The sequence below is a fragment of the Pterocles gutturalis genome, unplaced genomic scaffold (assembly GCF_000699245.1).
Source record: "Pterocles gutturalis isolate BGI_N339 unplaced genomic scaffold, ASM69924v1 scaffold15737, whole genome shotgun sequence".
NCBI classification, from domain to species: Eukaryota; Metazoa; Chordata; class Aves; order Pterocliformes; family Pteroclidae; genus Pterocles; species Pterocles gutturalis.
Window position 1 is genome coordinate 27,418 of NW_010113114.1, and position 19,511 is coordinate 46,928.

At 39.9% G+C, this 19,511-nt stretch overlaps 1 protein-coding gene across 1 annotated transcript in view; it reads right to left on the minus strand.

Annotated features, from left to right (window-relative positions):
- Positions 1-19,511, minus strand: part of GBF1 (golgi brefeldin A resistant guanine nucleotide exchange factor 1) — a gene marked incomplete at its 5' end in the record, with an annotated part of 43,428 nt that overhangs the window by 23,415 nt on the left and 502 nt on the right. Inside the window, 11 exons of the mRNA XM_010074347.1 lie at positions 2-188; positions 606-704; positions 1,380-1,591; positions 1,777-1,945; positions 2,889-3,118; positions 5,313-5,448; positions 10,544-10,642; positions 12,092-12,146; positions 13,472-13,532; positions 13,893-14,001; positions 14,632-14,750. Of these exons, the coding sequence (XP_010072649.1) occupies positions 2-188; positions 606-704; positions 1,380-1,591; positions 1,777-1,945; positions 2,889-3,118; positions 5,313-5,448; positions 10,544-10,642; positions 12,092-12,146; positions 13,472-13,532; positions 13,893-14,001; positions 14,632-14,750 (1,476 nt within the window). The remainder of the gene's footprint in view (position 1; positions 189-605; positions 705-1,379; positions 1,592-1,776; positions 1,946-2,888; positions 3,119-5,312; positions 5,449-10,543; positions 10,643-12,091; positions 12,147-13,471; positions 13,533-13,892; positions 14,002-14,631; positions 14,751-19,511) is intronic.

Below are 19,511 nucleotides of genomic sequence, written 5' to 3' on the forward strand. Positions count from 1 at the left end.
AGCAGCTTGGTGAGCTCCTCGAAGAGGTTGGCACAGTAGTAGTCACAGTCGTAGTTAATGTACAGCTCGGTCACAAAACTGGGAATCCTCCACATCTGAACAATGGCTTCCAAAGCCATCTCCTTCATTTCATAGGGCATCTTTGGATTTTCCACAGTGATTATTTCCATCAGCTTCTTGATATACATCTGGCAGAAACACAGGGCAGCTCAGTTTAAAGAAAGAAAAAAGAAAGCAGGACAGTGAATAGCTTTGAGGACTACAGAAACAGATTTAAGTTTCATCTTTCCACATGACACTCCATCTTTAGCGATGGCTCATCCTGAAAGAGGTTGTAGAAAGGTTTCAAATAGTTCTACCGTTCAGTGCACCTGGATTACCGTTCTAAAAAAACCGACAGCATAAAGGCACACAGTGCAGTACCCCAGTTCAAAAGCATTTTATTATCCAACAAGAAAAGGCCTACACAGTCTACCCATAACCCACTGAGTTATTTATAAAAAGGTAAATTGATATTTAGACTATATCTCACTGCCTAGCTATATGCATTTAACCAAAGTCCAAGAAACTACTACTCCGCATTCAGTGATACTCAAAAAACTCACCTCCAGCTGGAATTTCAGATGTTCTCTCATGCTCTCAAAGAGAAGAAAGCACACCCTGAGAGAGGCTGCATACAGATTAAGCCGTTCAACACTCAGTAGCTGAATAAGAAACAAAAAAAAACCTTTAAGAATTACAAAGGCTAGTTATTACATGCTATAAATAGTAGTAGTGTGGCACTACAGGCATCACCTGCAACAGCCTTGAGATCCTAGCTTTGCCTCCCATAGCAATAGTATTTCAAAAAACAATCCCTTACTCAACCTCCTGATCTCACTTTTTGCTAGTGAGGATGAAAATACTTAATTCCCTTCTGCTTGTGGTAGCACTTTTTCTACCACATCTTTGTTCTTTTGCCAAGTCCACAGATCCTCTTACTGGCGAAGGAAGACCTGCCTTTGAGATGGCCCTTGTGGAATTAGTAGCTTGGTACCCCAAAAGTTCTGCCTACTACCAAGCTGGTAACTTGCATCCATGATTACCTCAAAAACAGTTATATCAAAACACAGTGTTATCCCATAGTAACAGTTCATTCAAATCACCTTCATCCTTCTTGGCCTTGGTCTGAAGAAAACAGCACATGACAACCTCTCTGTCTTTGTAAAAGCACTGTTTCACTGGTGCAATTCAGAACGCTCACTGCAATCCAGCAGAGAGACTGTTTGAAGACTGAGACCTGACAAACCTCAGAATACTAAATTCCTATAGACTCTTTGATGCAAATCAGTATCTGACTCCCCACTGCCACACACCATGCTAGTATAAGCCAGACTCACTTGAAATAGGTGCCGGCACAACTCCTCCTTCACAAGTCCCAAGAGGGACTGGCAGTTTGCAATGGGTGCTGACTCCAGGGCGACAGTGAGTAGCTGCAGCCCCATGTGGATCATCACCTCAGAGTTGTGGCGGTCATGAGGGTTGGTGAGTGAGATAAGGAAGCGGAACAGTTCCCTAATACATGGTAGTCCATATGGGACTAGTGCTGCTCCTAAAGGAAAATAAGAGAGATTAGCACTCTTAACTTTGCCTTTGCTTTTTGCAGGTGTCTAACAAGTGTTACAAATTACATTGTTACAGACCAGCTGAGAAGAGGTGCTCATAATCCTCTCAGCAGAAAGTGAAACAGACTAGTGGAAACGACAAAGGACTTTAGCAACATTGCCCACCTCTCACCTTCTTTTTGGGAAGACTGAGTAAAACGTACTCCTCGGGGATTTACATAGTCCATGTCATGAACTGAGGCAGAGTCAGAATGTTCTGTTACAGACGTACAATCCTCTAGGACCTCAGGGATAGACTCCACAGAAGCTGACTGGATCTTCTCCTCCCTCAGACTTTCATTCTTCATTGATATCAGTCATTTGAGAATGAAAGAAGCAAAACAAGAGTTAACAAGCACTAGACAAGCTAAAAGAAAGGCTTATTTGTTCATGGTTAATTCAGAACTATTAAAACTATACAGGACAAGAAGCAGGAAAACAAAACTAAAGAGAAAAGAGTTCCTCTACATAATCTGCAGCCCTCTCTGCCCTTTCACTTCCATCTAGTTCCTATCTATTTTACATAAGTCTAGGATGTGATACTAAGGACTTTACTTTGAAGATACTCCTATAACCTATCAGTTCTTACTCCCCCTGAGGTTAGGAATTGGCTCATTTTTTGGTTTTAAACGCTACATAATTTCAGTACACTGTTTTTATCTATGCCTTCTTAGTGTTTTTTACCATTCAAAATATCTGCAGCTCTGAAAAGTTCCTTGCAGTTCTAATCCATCCTCTCCACAGTATTACCGTTGTAGGGGAAGTGAAGACAACACAGAGGAAAACTTACTGACAGAGGCCTTGGTTCAGGTCATTTAACAGCAACAGCAACGCACATGCACAAACACCAACAGCTGAATTTCTATAAACTCAAGAAAAACTGTTCACTGAAGATAGTAAAATGAGTCCTCCTCCAGATTTCCTCTATATTTCCCTATAACAGCTTCTCCTTCAATTAAGGTTGATGGTATTGGTGGGAGTACAGCTAGATACACAGCTGCATTGTTGGACTGCACAGCTATAATTTCTGAGCCCATGAGGATGGTCTCCAGAGAAAACAAAGAATAAATGTTTGTGAATTTACAAATCACTTACAGTGAAGAATGTTTTACTCTGACCCTAAGCCTTGAAAAAGAATATAAACACTATAACCACAAAGAGAGATGGAAATACAGTAACTGTGCTAAATCCAGAACTGTTTATGCTGGGAGTTGCAACTTTTCTTTGTAAGTTATATCCATGTACCTGGAGTTCGGGCTGACTTTGATTTTCAGTGACTTTGGCCTCATTTGAGGTCATTCCTGCATTAAGTCCTAAAGAAGTGATTTGGTCCAAGTCCGTCAGGTCTTCCTTGGAGGTAGTCTGTGAGGACAACTCCAAACCACTGTCTGTAGCAGGGCTGGCCACAGATGAAACATTTTCTGAGCTCCCAGAGGAGCTGGGAGAAGGAGCATCTATGAAAGTAACTCCGCTTGCTGATGAGAAACAGAAGCAAAAGGATCAGTACTATTCTGTCCCTCAACCGCAAGTTCATACACTGAATACAACAACAAATAATTACTTTTTTACTGTATTACTACTTTACACTACAAATCATCTCAGATAGTTACACATTAATGTGGAGAATGTACAGAAGTTCTTTTTTGTCAGGTGTTAATGAACCAAACAGATGGACAGGTGAGATACTAGCAGTTTTTGAAATTAAAATACAATAGTTGGAATCTAACAGACTCAGCAAATAAAATAATTCACAATTAGATAAAGGGTGCAGAGGCTTTCTATAATTAAGAAGAAATCTGAAAATAGTACAAAAGGTGTACTTTACTCTTTAATACAATGGCATGACCACTTCAAGGGCTTTAATCGAGGACAACTTATTCCTTCAAAGCAAGAATTTTTAACTTGACTGGAAGGCAAGAGCTATTTCTTTAATTCTCCTTAAGCAAATGGGATTGCAATAGAATTCAAATAGGTCTGAAATAAAGCAATGAAGTATTTTTATTTTTTCTATATATGAGACAGAGCTCTAAGAATCTAAGTTTTCCTTTAAAAGAAACCCCCATATTTGCAGCTCTTATGGTCCTGAGAAGAACTTAAAAAATGTAAAACAAATATTTCAAAATGAGAAGATACACTGCAGGGCACAGTAATAAAATAAAGGCACAAACCAAAGTTACATTATGAATTTACATGTGAAATATGTATAGGTTTGCATGGTGGTGTTTTATTGATGACTTGATTTTTGGAAATTTCTTAAGTAAGTAGCAGGATGTTACTTGATTTTTAAGAAATGAAATGGAATACATGATCAATTTTGCAATCCTTTCTTCTTCACCTGTTAAGCCAGGATTCTGGCCCAAAAAGCAAAATTAATATGTTACCTAGCACCACAAGGTCAGAGTTAATGACATGCTTTGTAACACAATTGAACTTTCTCTCTAAAATGTTATAATACTGTTTAACGGAATTTAATATCTATTTGGAAACTTAAATATAATTATGATTTATTTAGGGCTAAGTTGTCATCTGGACTGATGTTCTAAATTATATGCAATTTGATCACATTCATTTTTTTAGTTTTCACCAATCATGCTGTTGTGCACAAACACACTTGGAATAATTCCCACTACACTGAATAGCTTCCTTAGTGTCAGAACTAGGTATTTTACACAGCTGTTGTTTTAATTTTCCTGCTTCCTTTCAGTGTCAATGTTTATGTCTGAGCCATTAAATTGTAGAGTGCACAAGAGACAGTACTTTGCAGCCAGAGGGACTCATTTACCCAAATAAGAGGTTAAAACCACTTATATTCAGTCTACTCCCGTACAACAATAGGGAAGCTCCCCAACATTATATTCTTGAGCTCGCAGCACTAGTCACATACTGTACCACTTCTGCAGGCTGAATCAAAGCACATGAAAGAAGATTCATGCATATACCCATTAGTTTCTTGCACAAAATCCCCTTTCAGGTACTTTTGCTGTTCCCTCTGCTTTTTTCCCCATAAGTGCACCTCGTATTTCCCTGTCCCTTAATGATTATAGCCTTTTATTCAAATTTCATGGACTGTGAGTGCACACTTTCAGTCTTTACATCTGCAGTGAGAGATCTGTTCATTCACATCTTTTTTCCTAGATCTTTCTGCACTTCCCTCAGTTTTACCTGCATATTTTCCCTGGTCACACTTTGCTCTTCTGTCATTACCACCACACCCACACCCTTTGGTACACCCTTCAGGAACATGGGAAAGAATACATCACTTAAGCCAGCAATCTGCTGCAGGAAACTTTCTACCCAGGCCCATTTCCGCTAGCCCCCCTCTTGCCAGAATTCTTGTTCTCAATCTCTTCCATGCACCTGCTACACCCTCCAACTCCTCTGCACCACACAGCTGCCCATAACCTCAGCCACCTCTCCAGGTCCCCATTCCCTTTTGTACCAACTAACCCTGCAAGGCACCCTGCAGGCAGAGAAACGCTGTCAAGTTAGCCACAGGACCATGCTTTCCTTCATCAATATGTATTCCACCTCCATCAAATGCTTTCTCCTGGACCTGAAAAGCTATGATATGCTTTATTGCTATAGTCACTAAGAACTAAGAGAAAAAAATCTAATGCAGAACAACATGAATGGATGCTGTCTGGTCTCTGGAAACAGATTTCAACTTACCTGCAATGTTACTAACATTGGCTCCTGGTTGTTCTGTTCCAGGTGAGACCTTAGTTACATGGCGAGCAGGCCTTGGAGATCTCTTCTGCTTTTTCCATTTTGATGATTCGCTCATTCCTCCAGCTCTCATTTTCAACTGAAAACCATAAATCATTAGGAACATCAGTACAGCAAAACCACATAGCACAACGGATTACACAAGCCAACCCACAAAGGCTCTCTCAAAACCCTCAAAGTCAGGCAACAGCACTTAAATATATCAGAAAAATTAATCAGCACCTCAAAATCATCCAAATCAGCCCCTGACTCCCCACTACCTACATATTAGCCAACACTCCATGCATGAATCAAGGGACAATTTACTGCAGTTACTTTGCTATAATATATACTTAACAGTCCAATTACCACAGCATTCCCTCTTCCCTATCGATACCTCCTAGCTTTGCATCAGGATAAAAAATTCTCTTAGACCTACAGGTACATCTCAAATCTCTTTGCTTTTCCCAATGTTTCCAGACTTCTAAAGGGCATAAAATAAAGTATATAAGCAAGCACTAGGTAGGTTTGATGTTCAATTAAAATTTCACCATTTATACATGAAGGCTGAGAATCAAGCCTGGCCACCCAGTCCCACACTGCAGTCTGCAGCTCTGTCACTTGTCTCTTGCCTCAATTCACTCTTCACCTTCATAGCAATGCCATGTTCACTTTCCTCCAGGGATCTTTCACTATTAACAAGTGTTTCTCTAACAGTTCACTCACTCCTGGTGCGCGACACATCACAAATACCACCCTAATGGTTTAGAAACAAACCATATTCTGCTTTCACCTGCCTTCTGTCATTACTCCTCTTCAGATCTAGATTTAGGTTAGATTTAACCTAACCCTCGACATCCTTCTCGACCAGGATCCTACTTCCAGTTCTTATACAGATCTTTGGGCAAACAAGAACCACAGCAGGAGCAATGCAGACTATGTGGGACTTGCTGCAGTGTGCTGTTAATGCAGGCATGCACAGACGCTCCAGAACTTCCTGAAAACAATTCGATATTTAGTCATATGGACCATGGCAATGTCAGGCTTGAGAACAACTTCCTTCTAAAGTTCCTCTAAATATAGGATTGCACTTTCAGCTTTGGTAGCTGCAGTCAGCTTTTCTGATGCTGTCAGACCTCTTCAATTCAGGGTGAAAATTTAACCACAGACACTTGTATGTAGTGAAAACCATTCAGCAAGTCTCAGTACTACTCCCTACTTGGTATTCTTCTTTGTAAATTTATCACAGTTAAGTTGTATTTTAGGCTATATTCCTTATTTTTTATATTCCTTATATCTCTAGCATCAGATTTAAATTTTCTAGAAGACAGCTATATTCTTTAGACTCTTCCTTTTTCTGCAGCTTGCCTCCTTCCAGCTACTACTACTCTTAAATGCTAATAAACCCTCTAGGTTCTGCTACTGTTTTCCATCTCTTTTACACCTAGAATTCTAACTCGCTGCACATGGCCTGTAATTTTTCTCATTTAAACAAAGCTTGTGAAAATGTTACGTCCCAGTATAGTAAACCATTTGTGTAACTTTTCTTTGCACCACAAATTCTATTTGTCTGACGACTAATCCCCAAGTTTTAGCTAAGCTACAGTTTCTTTGAGCTTGTTAATTAACAACAGATTCAGAATTACCTTGCTCCTTATTTCTTCCAGAAATTACAAGAAATGAATGAAATTTTGGCTTATATGACAAGTACATAGCCAAAATAAAATTTTGTAGATTTCAAACTGTTTTAAAATACTTATGGATCATAATCCTTTCATGTAAAAATTTTCAGCTCTCTCTTCTTTCCTATTCACTGCTTCATAGGGCTATATAAAATAGGTGTTATCTTTCATTCTTTGCAGTTCACCTCTACTAGTTTCCCTTTCCATTTAAAAATCTCTCTGAGCCTTAAATATTACCAATAGTTTAACTCATTAAAGGCTTAAGCTGCTAATTAAACCAGGTGGTTTTACTTTACCTAGCAACTATTCTAGAAATAGCCATATTTATTTTTTCTGCCTTTTCAGTAACTTATAAAACAAAATCTGAAGACTTATGGTTTATTGCACCAAGCTACTCCAAGTAGGAAGGAAATCTGGAAGCATTCTATGTTAAACTCAAGAAAGTCTGTTTCACATAATTCCAAAGTAACAGACTTTGCGTCTAGCTACTATAGCATGTTGCTGTGATTTGCCAGGTAAAAAGTTACGTGCTAGCAAAAATTGAGAGAGGGGTGTGGGGAGGTGGAGGGGTGGCGGGGTGCAGAAACTAATCAATAAAATGGCGCCAAGATACTGCTATATGAGCTAACCATGTTGGTCCACTTCTTTTACCCTCAGTTGCACTCCTGAGTAACAGGTAACTTTTGACTCATCAGAAGGTTCAAGCTAATAATTTACTGACTATTTCTGATTTCCCCTTTCATGCAACACCAAATGCCGTATCAGTTCAACACTAGCCCTTTCAAAAAAGCATTTTTCCTCAGACACAATATCCATTTTTAGTGACTGTCCTGTGCTTTGTATTAACTCCCAACATTCCTCCTCTTAAGGTTCATAACACATATGCCTATCTGTCATCATTTTTATGAACTTGTGACTGAGTCACAACAGCTTCACATGGATGGGAAACCATTTAGTCAGCCAAGAAAAAAGACTCAGCAGATTATTTTTTTAAAAGAATCCCAAACATTTAATCGAATTATAAAGCATTCAGACAATAATCTAAGTTTATTTGGTTTTTGTTGGGAAGGTTAGGATTTGTTTTGTTTTTGTTTGTTTTAGGTTGGAGTTTTTTTCTTGACAATTTAACAGACAGGTGAGATTACCCAATAGGTCTTTTCAATTTCATGCCATCCAGTATTCCACATTCCACACAAAGAGGTTTCCTTTTATTAAAATCACATATTAGGACCACTTCCCATATAATTTCCTCTCCTCTTTCTTTTTTCTTTTGCTATCTCCTATAAATAGCAGATAGCAAACCACAATGACAGTTGCATAGCTTAGAAAAAAAAAAAAACATTGCAGAAGCAAACAGAAATGCTTAATATAAACATTTCACCACTGTCGAGGGGCTACATGTTGTTTTAACAAACTCACTCTGAGTTTGGGAACTCTAAAACAATATATGTATCAAAGGACAGGAAAGTAACATCTTTCATTCTGTATTTTGTATTGAATTGAAAGGTCACAGTCCCATGATTTCTTGCTTTTATGTTAGTATAGAAATGTAAAAAAAAACCCACCTTGTAGCTTGTCTTTGACTAAAGGAACTATTTCTAATGCCTGTTTTTACCTTCAATACATTTCCTGATTTCACTAGAAAGCTTGGTTGCATGTTAACAGGCTGAGATTTTAAACCTAAGGTTGCCTCTTGACTAAATGCAGCAGCTAAATGGCATTTAGCAGATCATTAAAATATCCTGAATTTTAAACATCATCTAAAATTCTCCTTCCCTCTCCAGTGCTCAGTGATATTATAGTTGCATTAGTTTTCTAATAATATTAGATCAAGCTTGTACTTCCACAGAAAAAACACCTGAAGTTAGTATTTAAAAAACATTCTTTAGAAATCAGAGTAGAGAGGGATCTCAGAGCTACTGTTTGTTCATCTTGGAATTCAGAACAGATTCCATTATATTTATCTGCATTACTTTTGAATAAAGAAACTTGTACACAAAATTGTAAAATAAAAAAATTACAAGACTCCAAATATTTCCTTTGATAGATGAGGTTTTAACAATAAAACTCCAGCTAAGGTCTAGGAACATGAAGAAAAATGTAATACTACAAGATTCTATTTAAAGGGTTCATAAGATCTCGTTTTTCTACAAGCCACCTTACCTGCACTCGTTTGTTTTTCCACAAGATACTGTAAGCCTCAAGAGAAAAGGGCAGGGGCCAATGATTAGTAACTAAAGTGATTACACTAAAACATGAGCTCATTCTAGATGCAGCATGGAACTGGTCAGCACACCAAGTAGCGTTCAAGACACAAAAGCATGCAGAGAGAACGCAGTCCATGATCCGAGTCCTGGAGACACCGATGCAGTCCAGTCATCTCACTTACCTACCTCCCTGTACTGTAACAACTAATGAAGTTTATCTGGTGAAATATATTTATGCATCTTAGGCAACTTTGAACATAATCCACCCCCAAAATCTGTGAAGACTCAGATTTAGGTTCCTCCTGACTCCCACTGCAGAACCCAACAGCTACTACTGCAAAGGAAAACATTTCTTCATCTTTTCTTCTGTGTAACTGCATGAACCTGCAAGTCTCTAGCCACTGTCTTTCCGAACTATCCTGACCATAAACACAGGACAAAAGAATAGCAAACGCATCTCTAAGTGTTCTGTTTAGCTCCTTTTGGACCGAATAGCATTAGTAGCAGACAAGAACTAAAGCTACATTAAGTTTATGAACCAGCATGGAAAACTGAGAAGGGTTTCATCTAACCTAGTTTCTCAGTGTTTCTATGATTGGTCCAAAACCAACAATCTGCAGGCCTACAATATTTCTTTAGAAGTATTTTCTAGAGGAACTAGCAGGGACTAACACACTTCGTAATTCAGTTCGGCCCCACTCATCCCCCATTAGCAAATACTGTACTGGGAACCACATTTAATTTCAGTAGAAACATGGCCAAAGATATTGAAAATGTACAGCAGTCTCCTTCAAAAAAGCTTTAGAAAACACCGAACTCTGTGGCCCTGTATCAAGTAACAAAGCTCAGATATTCACCTTGAGTAAAACTGTTTAAGGCATGCTGGGTCAAGAGACTCCTCAGGTATGCTGCTATGTCTATAACCAAGGACAACAGCTAGGACACACAACACTTGAGCCTTCAGAGAGCAATCTACATTTTTTATGTTTCTTTTCTTCAGTTTTTCACTGTCATAGAGGACTCAATCTTGCCCATGCCCTCCCACTCCTTTCCTTCAGAGGATGTCATGATACTGTCTTAGGTGGCACCCACCAAGACACGGAATGCTACAGTAAAGGGTTTCTCCCTCCCACGTCTGTCCCAGCTGCAGCCACAACACTGCAAAGCAACCACTACATGCATTGTCCCCCAAAGCCATGCTCTGTCAAACGAGTGGAGGGAGATTTGCTGCACACAGGTGCAGGTGGTGTTTACAAGAGAAGGAAGAGGGGAGTAAGGTAAGAAGGGACAAGGGGGAGAGAGAGACCTTCAGGTTCTTAAAGAGCAATACCCTCTCTACTTGGTTCAGGGCTTTGGGCTGTTCCCCACTACTTAGCTCCAGTTTGTTGAGGAGACATGAAGAGATCTGTGAAAGATAGGCAAATGCACGGTTTAAACAAAGCAGAATAAGCCCCAAAACAAGAATAACCTGGCAATAGAGTGCAAGGCTGGAGGGCAGACTCCTGGCATGCACAGCAAAGAGACAGCACAAGGTAACTGCACAGATCAGACACAAGACAGAGCATCACTTAACCAACCTGGGAGCAGCCATCACTTGGTAAGGGTAGCCTTCCTGAATTCAAATTCACCCTTCACTTCACACTTTCTGTACACAAACCATGACAAATTCTGACACCTGAAGTACATTAGCCTGACCTCTTTTAGCCTTCCTTAGGCCAGCCAAGCATCATCACAAATCCTGCCACTTTTCTCCCATAGCAAAGGAAACAAGCAGTCATTAGGTTACTACACAAGAAGTAAAACCCCAAGCTAGTTTCAGATTCCTACAAGTAAGCATTCAGTCTCTCTAAACACTGCTACACTGGCTCTAAAATGTACATTTACCCAATGTTGCCACTTTTCTCAACTCATTAAAAATAAAAACAGAGTGGAAGTTATAATGTTATAAATAGTTTATTCAGCATAAGTTCAAATGTGGTTATTTCTTCTTTAGCACTCTTCTTCCCATCCTGTTGCCCTCACCAGTAGAATCCTGTATCTTTACTGACATTCTTTCTATGGAGTATAAAGAACATACACATATGGAAGTATGTATGGAGTTCCTGAAGTGGACCTCCCTACACCTAAGAAATTATTATATTAATAATCATGTAAGGTCACACTTATGGTGTTTGCCATACCGAATCCCGCTGCTAAAAGCCTCACTGTATAGACTGAGATGGTAGTGTTGAACAAACACAGACCTTCCATCCTCGGAAAACAGTGCATTTAGGGAAGGGGAGAAAAAGAACAGCCTACTTTGATTTGGCTGCATTGCCCACATGAACTAAGGTTTTTGCTGCAGAATCCTGCTCCTTCTGGAAGCCACCAAAGCTGCTTCAACCATAGCCCAATGTTGTAATGCCTTTATACTGTTTCACCAGCCTCAAAAAGTTTCCTTTCTACATAAGGAGAACTGGACAAACACTACCCAAAAACTCAGTATTATACCTGTAGTGAATGAAGATGAGAAAGAATCTGGAGAGAGAGCAGACGACAGCAAATTATCAGACGACATCACCATCAGATCCCACAACTTGCTGGGGTTTTCTAGCCCACAGCAGCTGATGGCTGTTCCCAGAATTCAGACTGACTCACTTAGGCAGCAGTATCGTTAACAAGATTCACTCCTGGACCATGTGGGCTTAGTCCCACAGAACTCATGAAGCTACATCCATTTATGAGGTTAAACATGCTCTTTCAGTGAACCAGGGACTTGCAGGAATGAAGAAACACAAGCGTGAAAACAAACAGTATAGAGATAAGCGCAAGCTCGAAACAAGAACAGAACAGCCAGCAGTGATGAGAATCTTACCTTCTTCATGTTTGCTCCCATGTAGCTTTTAGGCTCTTCTTTAAACTGAGGCAACCTGAAAGACAAAGAACAAGCCAAAATACATAAGCTTGCTGAGGTTAACAGGAAAGGGGAAAAAATAGACCGGTCTTTCTAGTCACGCTGCAGATACTACAATACCAAAATTAGGCCTTCTTGTCAAAAAGAGACATTTCTTAGTTTCTTTTCCTGACCAAATCTGCTGCTCAGAAGTAAAGGAGGTAGACTGCTCTTCCCTGTGCTACCAAATGACAAGTCTGTACAGCTCTACAACTCCACACACCCTGCTCTCCCTTCTGTTCCTTTACTATAGCTCTGTCTTCGCTCCCTGAAAGGATAAAAGCCATGCAGCACAGCTTTGGCTGTTTCTTTTTCTGGAAAGCAAGGATGGCCAAACCACTCCTGCAGCTGCTGTCTTTGCCTTGCTTCTCTACCCCACCGTCCACAGACACAGACGGTGGTAGCATCTCAAAGCCTTATCAAGAAGAACAGAGAAGAGGATACACAACAAGCAATGAATAAGCACAAAGTAAAATTCACTTATGCATTTGGAGAAAAAGTAATGGGATCTCTCCTCTTTGGAGAGATTGATTCTGACTCTGCTCCACATGCATCCAGTGCATTGCAAGACACATGTGCACAGAGGAAAAAAAAACCAAAACCTGAGATCCCACTGGAACTGAGTGTGACAATCTGAAAAAAAAATATTACGAGAGCTATGTTTCACAAGCTGTCAGTTTTACTACAATCCTTTCCTACTACAAGTATTTCTATAACTTCACACTTCCTTTTAACAATATCCAGAGAAGTCTATGATTACTTCACTTTCTGAAGAAACAGTTTTGAAGTTAAATAACTTACTTGAGTTTAAAAGAAATAATCTTAATTAACTGAAGAGTGCTGAAAAGAGCAAAACACTTGTCCGAGACATATGACCTCAAGAGATTAAAATTCTCTTTGATGTGAGGTCAAAGCTCTCAGCTTGAAATCAACATGTGGCTACTCAACACCATTTCTATTCTCTCTCCTGAAGACAGCTATATTTTTTAGAGCACCTTTTTTTTTTCCCCCTGAGTGAAGTTTGCATTCTTTGTCCTCAAACTGGTTCCCTATCCTAAAACTCTTCATTACTTGTCTGTCCACCTCTCCTGAAACGACACCTTAAACCAGGCAACCTTCCTACCTCTGTCTCCCTGAGGTCTGACAGGGCCAGCCCAAGAGAAAAGTGCCAAATCCTTCATTCCCTTCCACTTCGGAATTATGACCATTTTGGATGATTTTTCTGAGGGCCCTTAAGTGTGGAATCTTTCTGTCCTTAGAGGGCCATCTTGGCAATGCTGAGGCAAACACAAGCAGGTTTACCTTGTGAAGAGCAGCTGCACCATGTCGACCAGAGTGTGCTCTGCAGATTTTCTCAATAACTCTGCGAAGACAAAAACAAATAACACAGGTGTCATTACTCAGTGTGATATTATCAAGAGGCTTCTTCAAGCAGACTCCCCTCCAAGCCTTGTTTACAGAGATTACAGCAAATTTATTAAAACCAGCTCCAACACCGCATTACTGCAAATGGGCATATAATCACAAGGTGGCGCCACAAATCTGGGGAAAAAGAGGAGTCGAAGCTGTACAGCGAACTCCTCAGAAATTTTCCATGAAGTTATAGAAAGACACAACAATACAAAGCTCAGCAGCTTTCCACAGCTGCATGTTCTACAATAGAACTAGTTAATGCTGAAGAAACCAAATAATTTCTTAACTGTGGAAGTATGAACCAACCTACCGCTGAGTCTCATTTCAAAACATATGCGGAAACAGGACTGCATGATCTCACAAACAGATTCATTGGTGAGGTGGGCTCCCACTGGAGTGAGCAGCAAGGTCCTCAAAACCTGCAAAGAACAATGCATGTATATCACGTAGTACAATGACGCTTGCATGCATTTCCAAGAGAAGGTTGGCTTTCTCAAGAAGGACTGCCTAGAATTAGTTACAAGCAGAAAACCTAAGGATTTCCCATGATTTGTTTCAGAAAACATTGCACTCACGAAACAGACAGATTAGGAGACAAGAACGATCTCCTGACCCACTTTTAAAAGAGGCCCGATCTGCTGCATGCTACCCAATATTTAAATTCAATAACTAGCTATCTGCCCAAAAGTAAATATACCAGAGTTATATAGCTCATATGTTTGTCTCTACAAAGAATTCTTTCTCAAAAATAAGTTTGTGAGCTCCGTATGCTTCATTTACCCCTCACTGAGACCATGCACAAGGTAGGATTATCAACACTACCACATTATCAAGCCCTTAATTTTAAAATTATTTAATTTAAGCTTTTAATTATTTTCATTTGGAAAAGCTTTTAACATAGGTATATGAGCCATCTGTTTAAAAATAAAGTCTGTCACTAAGCCCCTACAGAGTCAAAACATTGCTCCCTCCTCTTCATCTCCATGTAACAGGATATGTTCCACAACAAGCAGCAACCATTATGGTAATTACCATTTCTCTCCACTTACCTGTAGGATTTTCATCAAGACAACCTCATCACTCGCATGATCCGTGCCCACAAATCGGGCATGAGTGACAGCATCTGCCATGTTCTCCATCCCCTCCGCTGTGCCCTCATGGTTGGGATCTGAGTTACAGAATAAAAATGTATGACAGAGAAAGGCCACCTACAGCCTACCACCTCTGTGGGGAGACATCTGCACAGAGATACTTTGTTACCATCTGCTTCCTTAATTTGTGTGACTTGGAGTGAGTTGACCCTGTAACAGAGAAACTCATCCCCCAGTAAAAAAAGTGTTTTTAATACTGGGAGCTTTCAGAAAGACTTTATCAAAAGTCTATTTATATTTGCAAAAAGATGCACAAATAAAATAATTACAATTCAGTTGCTACTGGCTCCAGGTTTTTTTGGATGTTGATTTGTAAGACTATGTCCTGTTCCCTACAGTATAGCACAAGCAGCTGCTAAATGCATTTATTTGCTGCTCCAGAATGAAGATAATGCAGCTCTTAAACATACGGAACCTCACGTTTATTCCCAAGAGAAGAAAATGCCTAACAGGTTCCACTAGATTGAGAGGGAAAAATTGTGTCTTGCTCTACATCCTTCCCAAGGAATAGGAGCTGGGGAAGGAGTTGACCAGTAGCTTTCCCCAGAGACAACAGCAGACAGACGCGATCAGTTTAGATATCTGAGTTGCAGCCTTCCTGCTTCAATCATTCATCAAGACTCTTTTCTCTCTGTTTCAGTCTTTTGTAGCTGCAATAGTGCAGTTGAGAGAATGTTCAGGACGAGACTGTTGCTAGTAACCATATCTTGTGCCACATTACAGAAAAGCTGCCTCCGGCTTTGATTTCCTTCTCACTTAAACAATACAGCACTGGGCAAGATTTTTGTTACGGTCCTACCTATACAGTCATTAGGGAAGAAATCAGGCAACCTAAACACTAGTTAATACCTCATTAATTGGCAGTGGGGCCTCTTGAACTCCAGAAAGAATGAAGCTGACAGAGAAACCAAGTAAAACCTTGTACACTTTGAAGAGAAGCTTTGCAGACTCCCTCTTTGACTCCGGTTGTGTTCACACCTAGGAAGAGCTAAGCCCTAGGCATTAAAGAAAGCTGCCCTTGTTGTGGTCAAAAGAGATCAGCCTTCACCACACTGTGGGGATTCTGATGGGCTGCAGGATAAGAATCTTCTCATAGTTGCACAAAACTGAAATGGCATCAATGCACTTCAGAATCCCATAAATGTGCATAGGTATGGCACTTCTTTGCCTTCTCTTACACACCCCTATTAAGAGCAGAGCTTGCCTGCTTTTGATATAGTTCTGTCACACACACACAAAAATCTTGCATAGTTGAGAGTAAGCTCCTCTCCTGGTTTGCTAGTCAAACCTCATTGAGCCATCAGGGAGCCTGTTTTAAGACCAATCAAGCCATTTTTTTACCTGCTTCAGCAGTCACGGTCATCAGGATACCAAACTCTGATACTGGGAAGCATTAGATAAGAGGCCTGTCTGTCAAAGGCAATTCTCTGTGTACCTTCAATAATGGTTTATAATCCAGGTAGAAGCTACCACTCTTCTACCAGAGGCAATAAAATCAGCCATACGTTTGTACTCTGTGCACTCTTATTCACAAATGGAAATAATAGCTTAAACCACCAATGGTGATGTAGGATCACTCTGAACTTCCTCAATTAAATCAGGCAAAGACCAGTGGTGTCACAATGCCAGCGCCTACATTAGCATTACTGTTAACCAATTTTCAACAATGACAGTGGAAAGCAGCTAAGCAGGCATCAAGAGGAAAAAGCCACTTGCTGCAGAAAAGCCTCCCACAGGCCAAACACACAGATTCACTTCACTGTCACCTCTTCCAGTAGATGTGAGTTGCTGTAAGCCTAGGGATACACTTAGTTGTAGTTACGGATAAATAGTCTGTGTGAAAAGGAAACTCAAGTTGCGCATATGCTTCTTTAACAGATCTATGACTACTGCTTTGCTGTTCTAGCCTCTGTCTTGAACACTAATAAATACACCTCTCTCCCAACACACATCACGCCTGACTACTTCAGTTCTGGCTCCCTGGAACAGCTCTGCAAATTCAGGTCAATTTATAAGCCTCTTGAGTTCAATTAAAAGCACAGATACTTCTACTGTGCAGAAACAAGATACAGAAAAGTTCAACCAGCTTCTTTATTCCCTGGTGAAAAAACAGTACAGAAAGATGCCTGCTCTGAATCACTAACAAAAATAAGTTTGTGTGAAGCAAAGTATCAGTTTGAAAATTTCCACCTACAATGCAAAGATCTGGTGATCCCATCTAGGCTTACACATTTCATATGGGTTGTACTCTCACAACAGGTGGGCAAAAGAACGGGCAGAAAGCAGAAAATCCAGGCTCCCAACCATCAGGGAAATCCAGGAAAACCAGAAGCCTGCTCAGGAATACCTTTAAGGAACTAAAATAAATCAGCAAGGAGACAGAGAAAGTAGAGGGGAGAACAAGCTCTAAACTGCCCAAACAGCAAGTCTTCTTGCTGGAAGCTGAGCAACAGCTGCTCGTGTACAGATATGTAGTTTTCAGTAACACTACAGAAAGTTAACCTGAGAAATTGAGTCAGAAGCTGCTGTGGACACACTGTGATAACAAAAAAAACAGAGCACATACCTCTTCTGAGGAAAATACAACAAACACAATTCTGAAATTCAGCCACTAGTCTTCCTATAGCTAAGGTCTGAACTCATCAAAAAGGCTGACAGCTAGCTAGCACAAAACTGCTGACTAAGGAAATAACTAATCTGAGGGATGACAATCAATGGAAGTTCAGTATTGTTGCAGTTTTCTTGTACTTTAAAAATTACTATGTAATTTATCAACTGTAACTCTTGAAACAGTAGTACTTATATCAGAGCATAGGATAGTCTCTGTAAGGCTAACTATTCCTACTAAAACACATGCATGGTGGATATTGTCATTTTATCTGAGCTGTGGTTGCACGCTATACCATTAGTGAACTGCTGCATCCACCAATCTCAGAACAGATCTTTCTCATTCAGACTACTGAAGATCAGAAGTCTCAAAGGCTACTCAAGAATTATTATTTTATAACTGGTTTTAAAACATACCCCTCCGTAATACTGGCCTGAAAAGTAGACAGATAAACACCTGCTGACATGTGACAGAATAAGAACAGTGAGATGAAATGGCACAAGGATTAGCAATGAAATGCTTTGGAAACAGAAGAAGAAAAAAGGTTTAAACAAAGATAGTTATCAGAGGAGTCTGTCCCTTTCACTGCCCACTGTTTTTTGACCCAGTGTGTACAGCAAAAGCCATCCACTCACAGAACAGACACAGCTGATGACGCTTTCAAAAAAACCTGCTGCTTTTACCTGTCAATTACGCAGCCCTAAAATGTGTCAAAAATATCAGCCACGCTGAAATTTCCCCACTGTGGTTATACCAGAGTTTTACCTTGGTCTGTACAGTTTGAAACAGGTTTGTATATTAAGGATAGTTTTAAGGTTTTTGTATCTTTAGGCAAACAGTCTTTAGACTACCTTTAGTCTTCCAAAAAGAAATAGAAGAACAAAAATTTAACAACACAACCCTAGCCAGATGTTCAGTCAGCACCACTAATCCCAGCCTCACCGGTATCTGGAGCAACACAAAGGACAAGACCACTATGAATGTCACCTCAAGCAGCAATAGAGGTCTTAGATTACAGGTTCTGCTCTATAACAAAAGGCAGGCAGAGTCTTTTCTACTCTCTACTACAAAGACACATGCTCACCAACAGTTACAGGGATGCACCCTTGCTAGAGTGACCTGATTAATATTCTGAACAACAAGTAGCTTGAGAAAGGCTACAAATTCTTAACCACTTTTTTCCTGTTTCTGCCTCAAATCAAGTATTTGTAACCAGTCGCCCGTGCAGACTTTTGCCTAGGACGTTTGATACCAGCCTGAGTTCTGATCCCACCCACATATTAAAAGCCCCGAACGAGGGAGGGACTCTTCTTCTATGTTGAAACTAACATATTTTGCATTATTGCTTTGTCCTTCAGAGGGACATGTTTTACAGGGTTATTTATTAAGATTCCTTTATTGTCCTATGAAGTAACATTAACATCACATAATTTTAGTTATTTTTTTTGCCACTTAGTTACACCCAACACTGCCCACTAATTGATGTTGTGACACACCAAATTTCCATCAAACTCAAAAATGTCTTTTTTTTTCCTGTAAGTCCTCATTTTTGCTCTTTTTATTTTTGGGTCTTTCCCACAAAAGTGGTCTGCATCTACACAGACCTTCAAGTCCTTTCTCTCTCTAACTTCCCTCATGCTAACTCCAAAGAACAAAATACTTAAAACAACAGTGCCAAAAATTCAACAGTGATCACTTGCGGTGTAACAGAGCAAAAGAAAAGAACTCAGAAATCTGCACTTGGGAGAGGGAGAAAATAGGTAAAATAATTTTCTCCAAGTCAGACTATGTATAAACAAACACTGATAACAAGTTTTTTAATTCACACAGGTACGATTAGAAAGTACTGACAATTTACATAGAAAAATCAAGCATCACTAACAACACGATGACACACTGAAGGCAGACAGAAAACAAGCTAATGAGTTACTACAAGTCAGCTGAGCCATGGGAACTGACCAAATGCTCATTTTTAGTCTTTCACAAATATAAAGGAGAATGCACACATTTGAAACCCTGGGCAGCAGCAGAACTGCCTCTGCCATGACAACTGTGACAACTAAAGAGTACTGGCACACCATTGGACAGGGTCTGGGACCTTGCAAAAAGCCATCCTCACTCTAGAGCAGAAATATTAGTACACAAAACTAAATAAATTCTATTGTGTTTA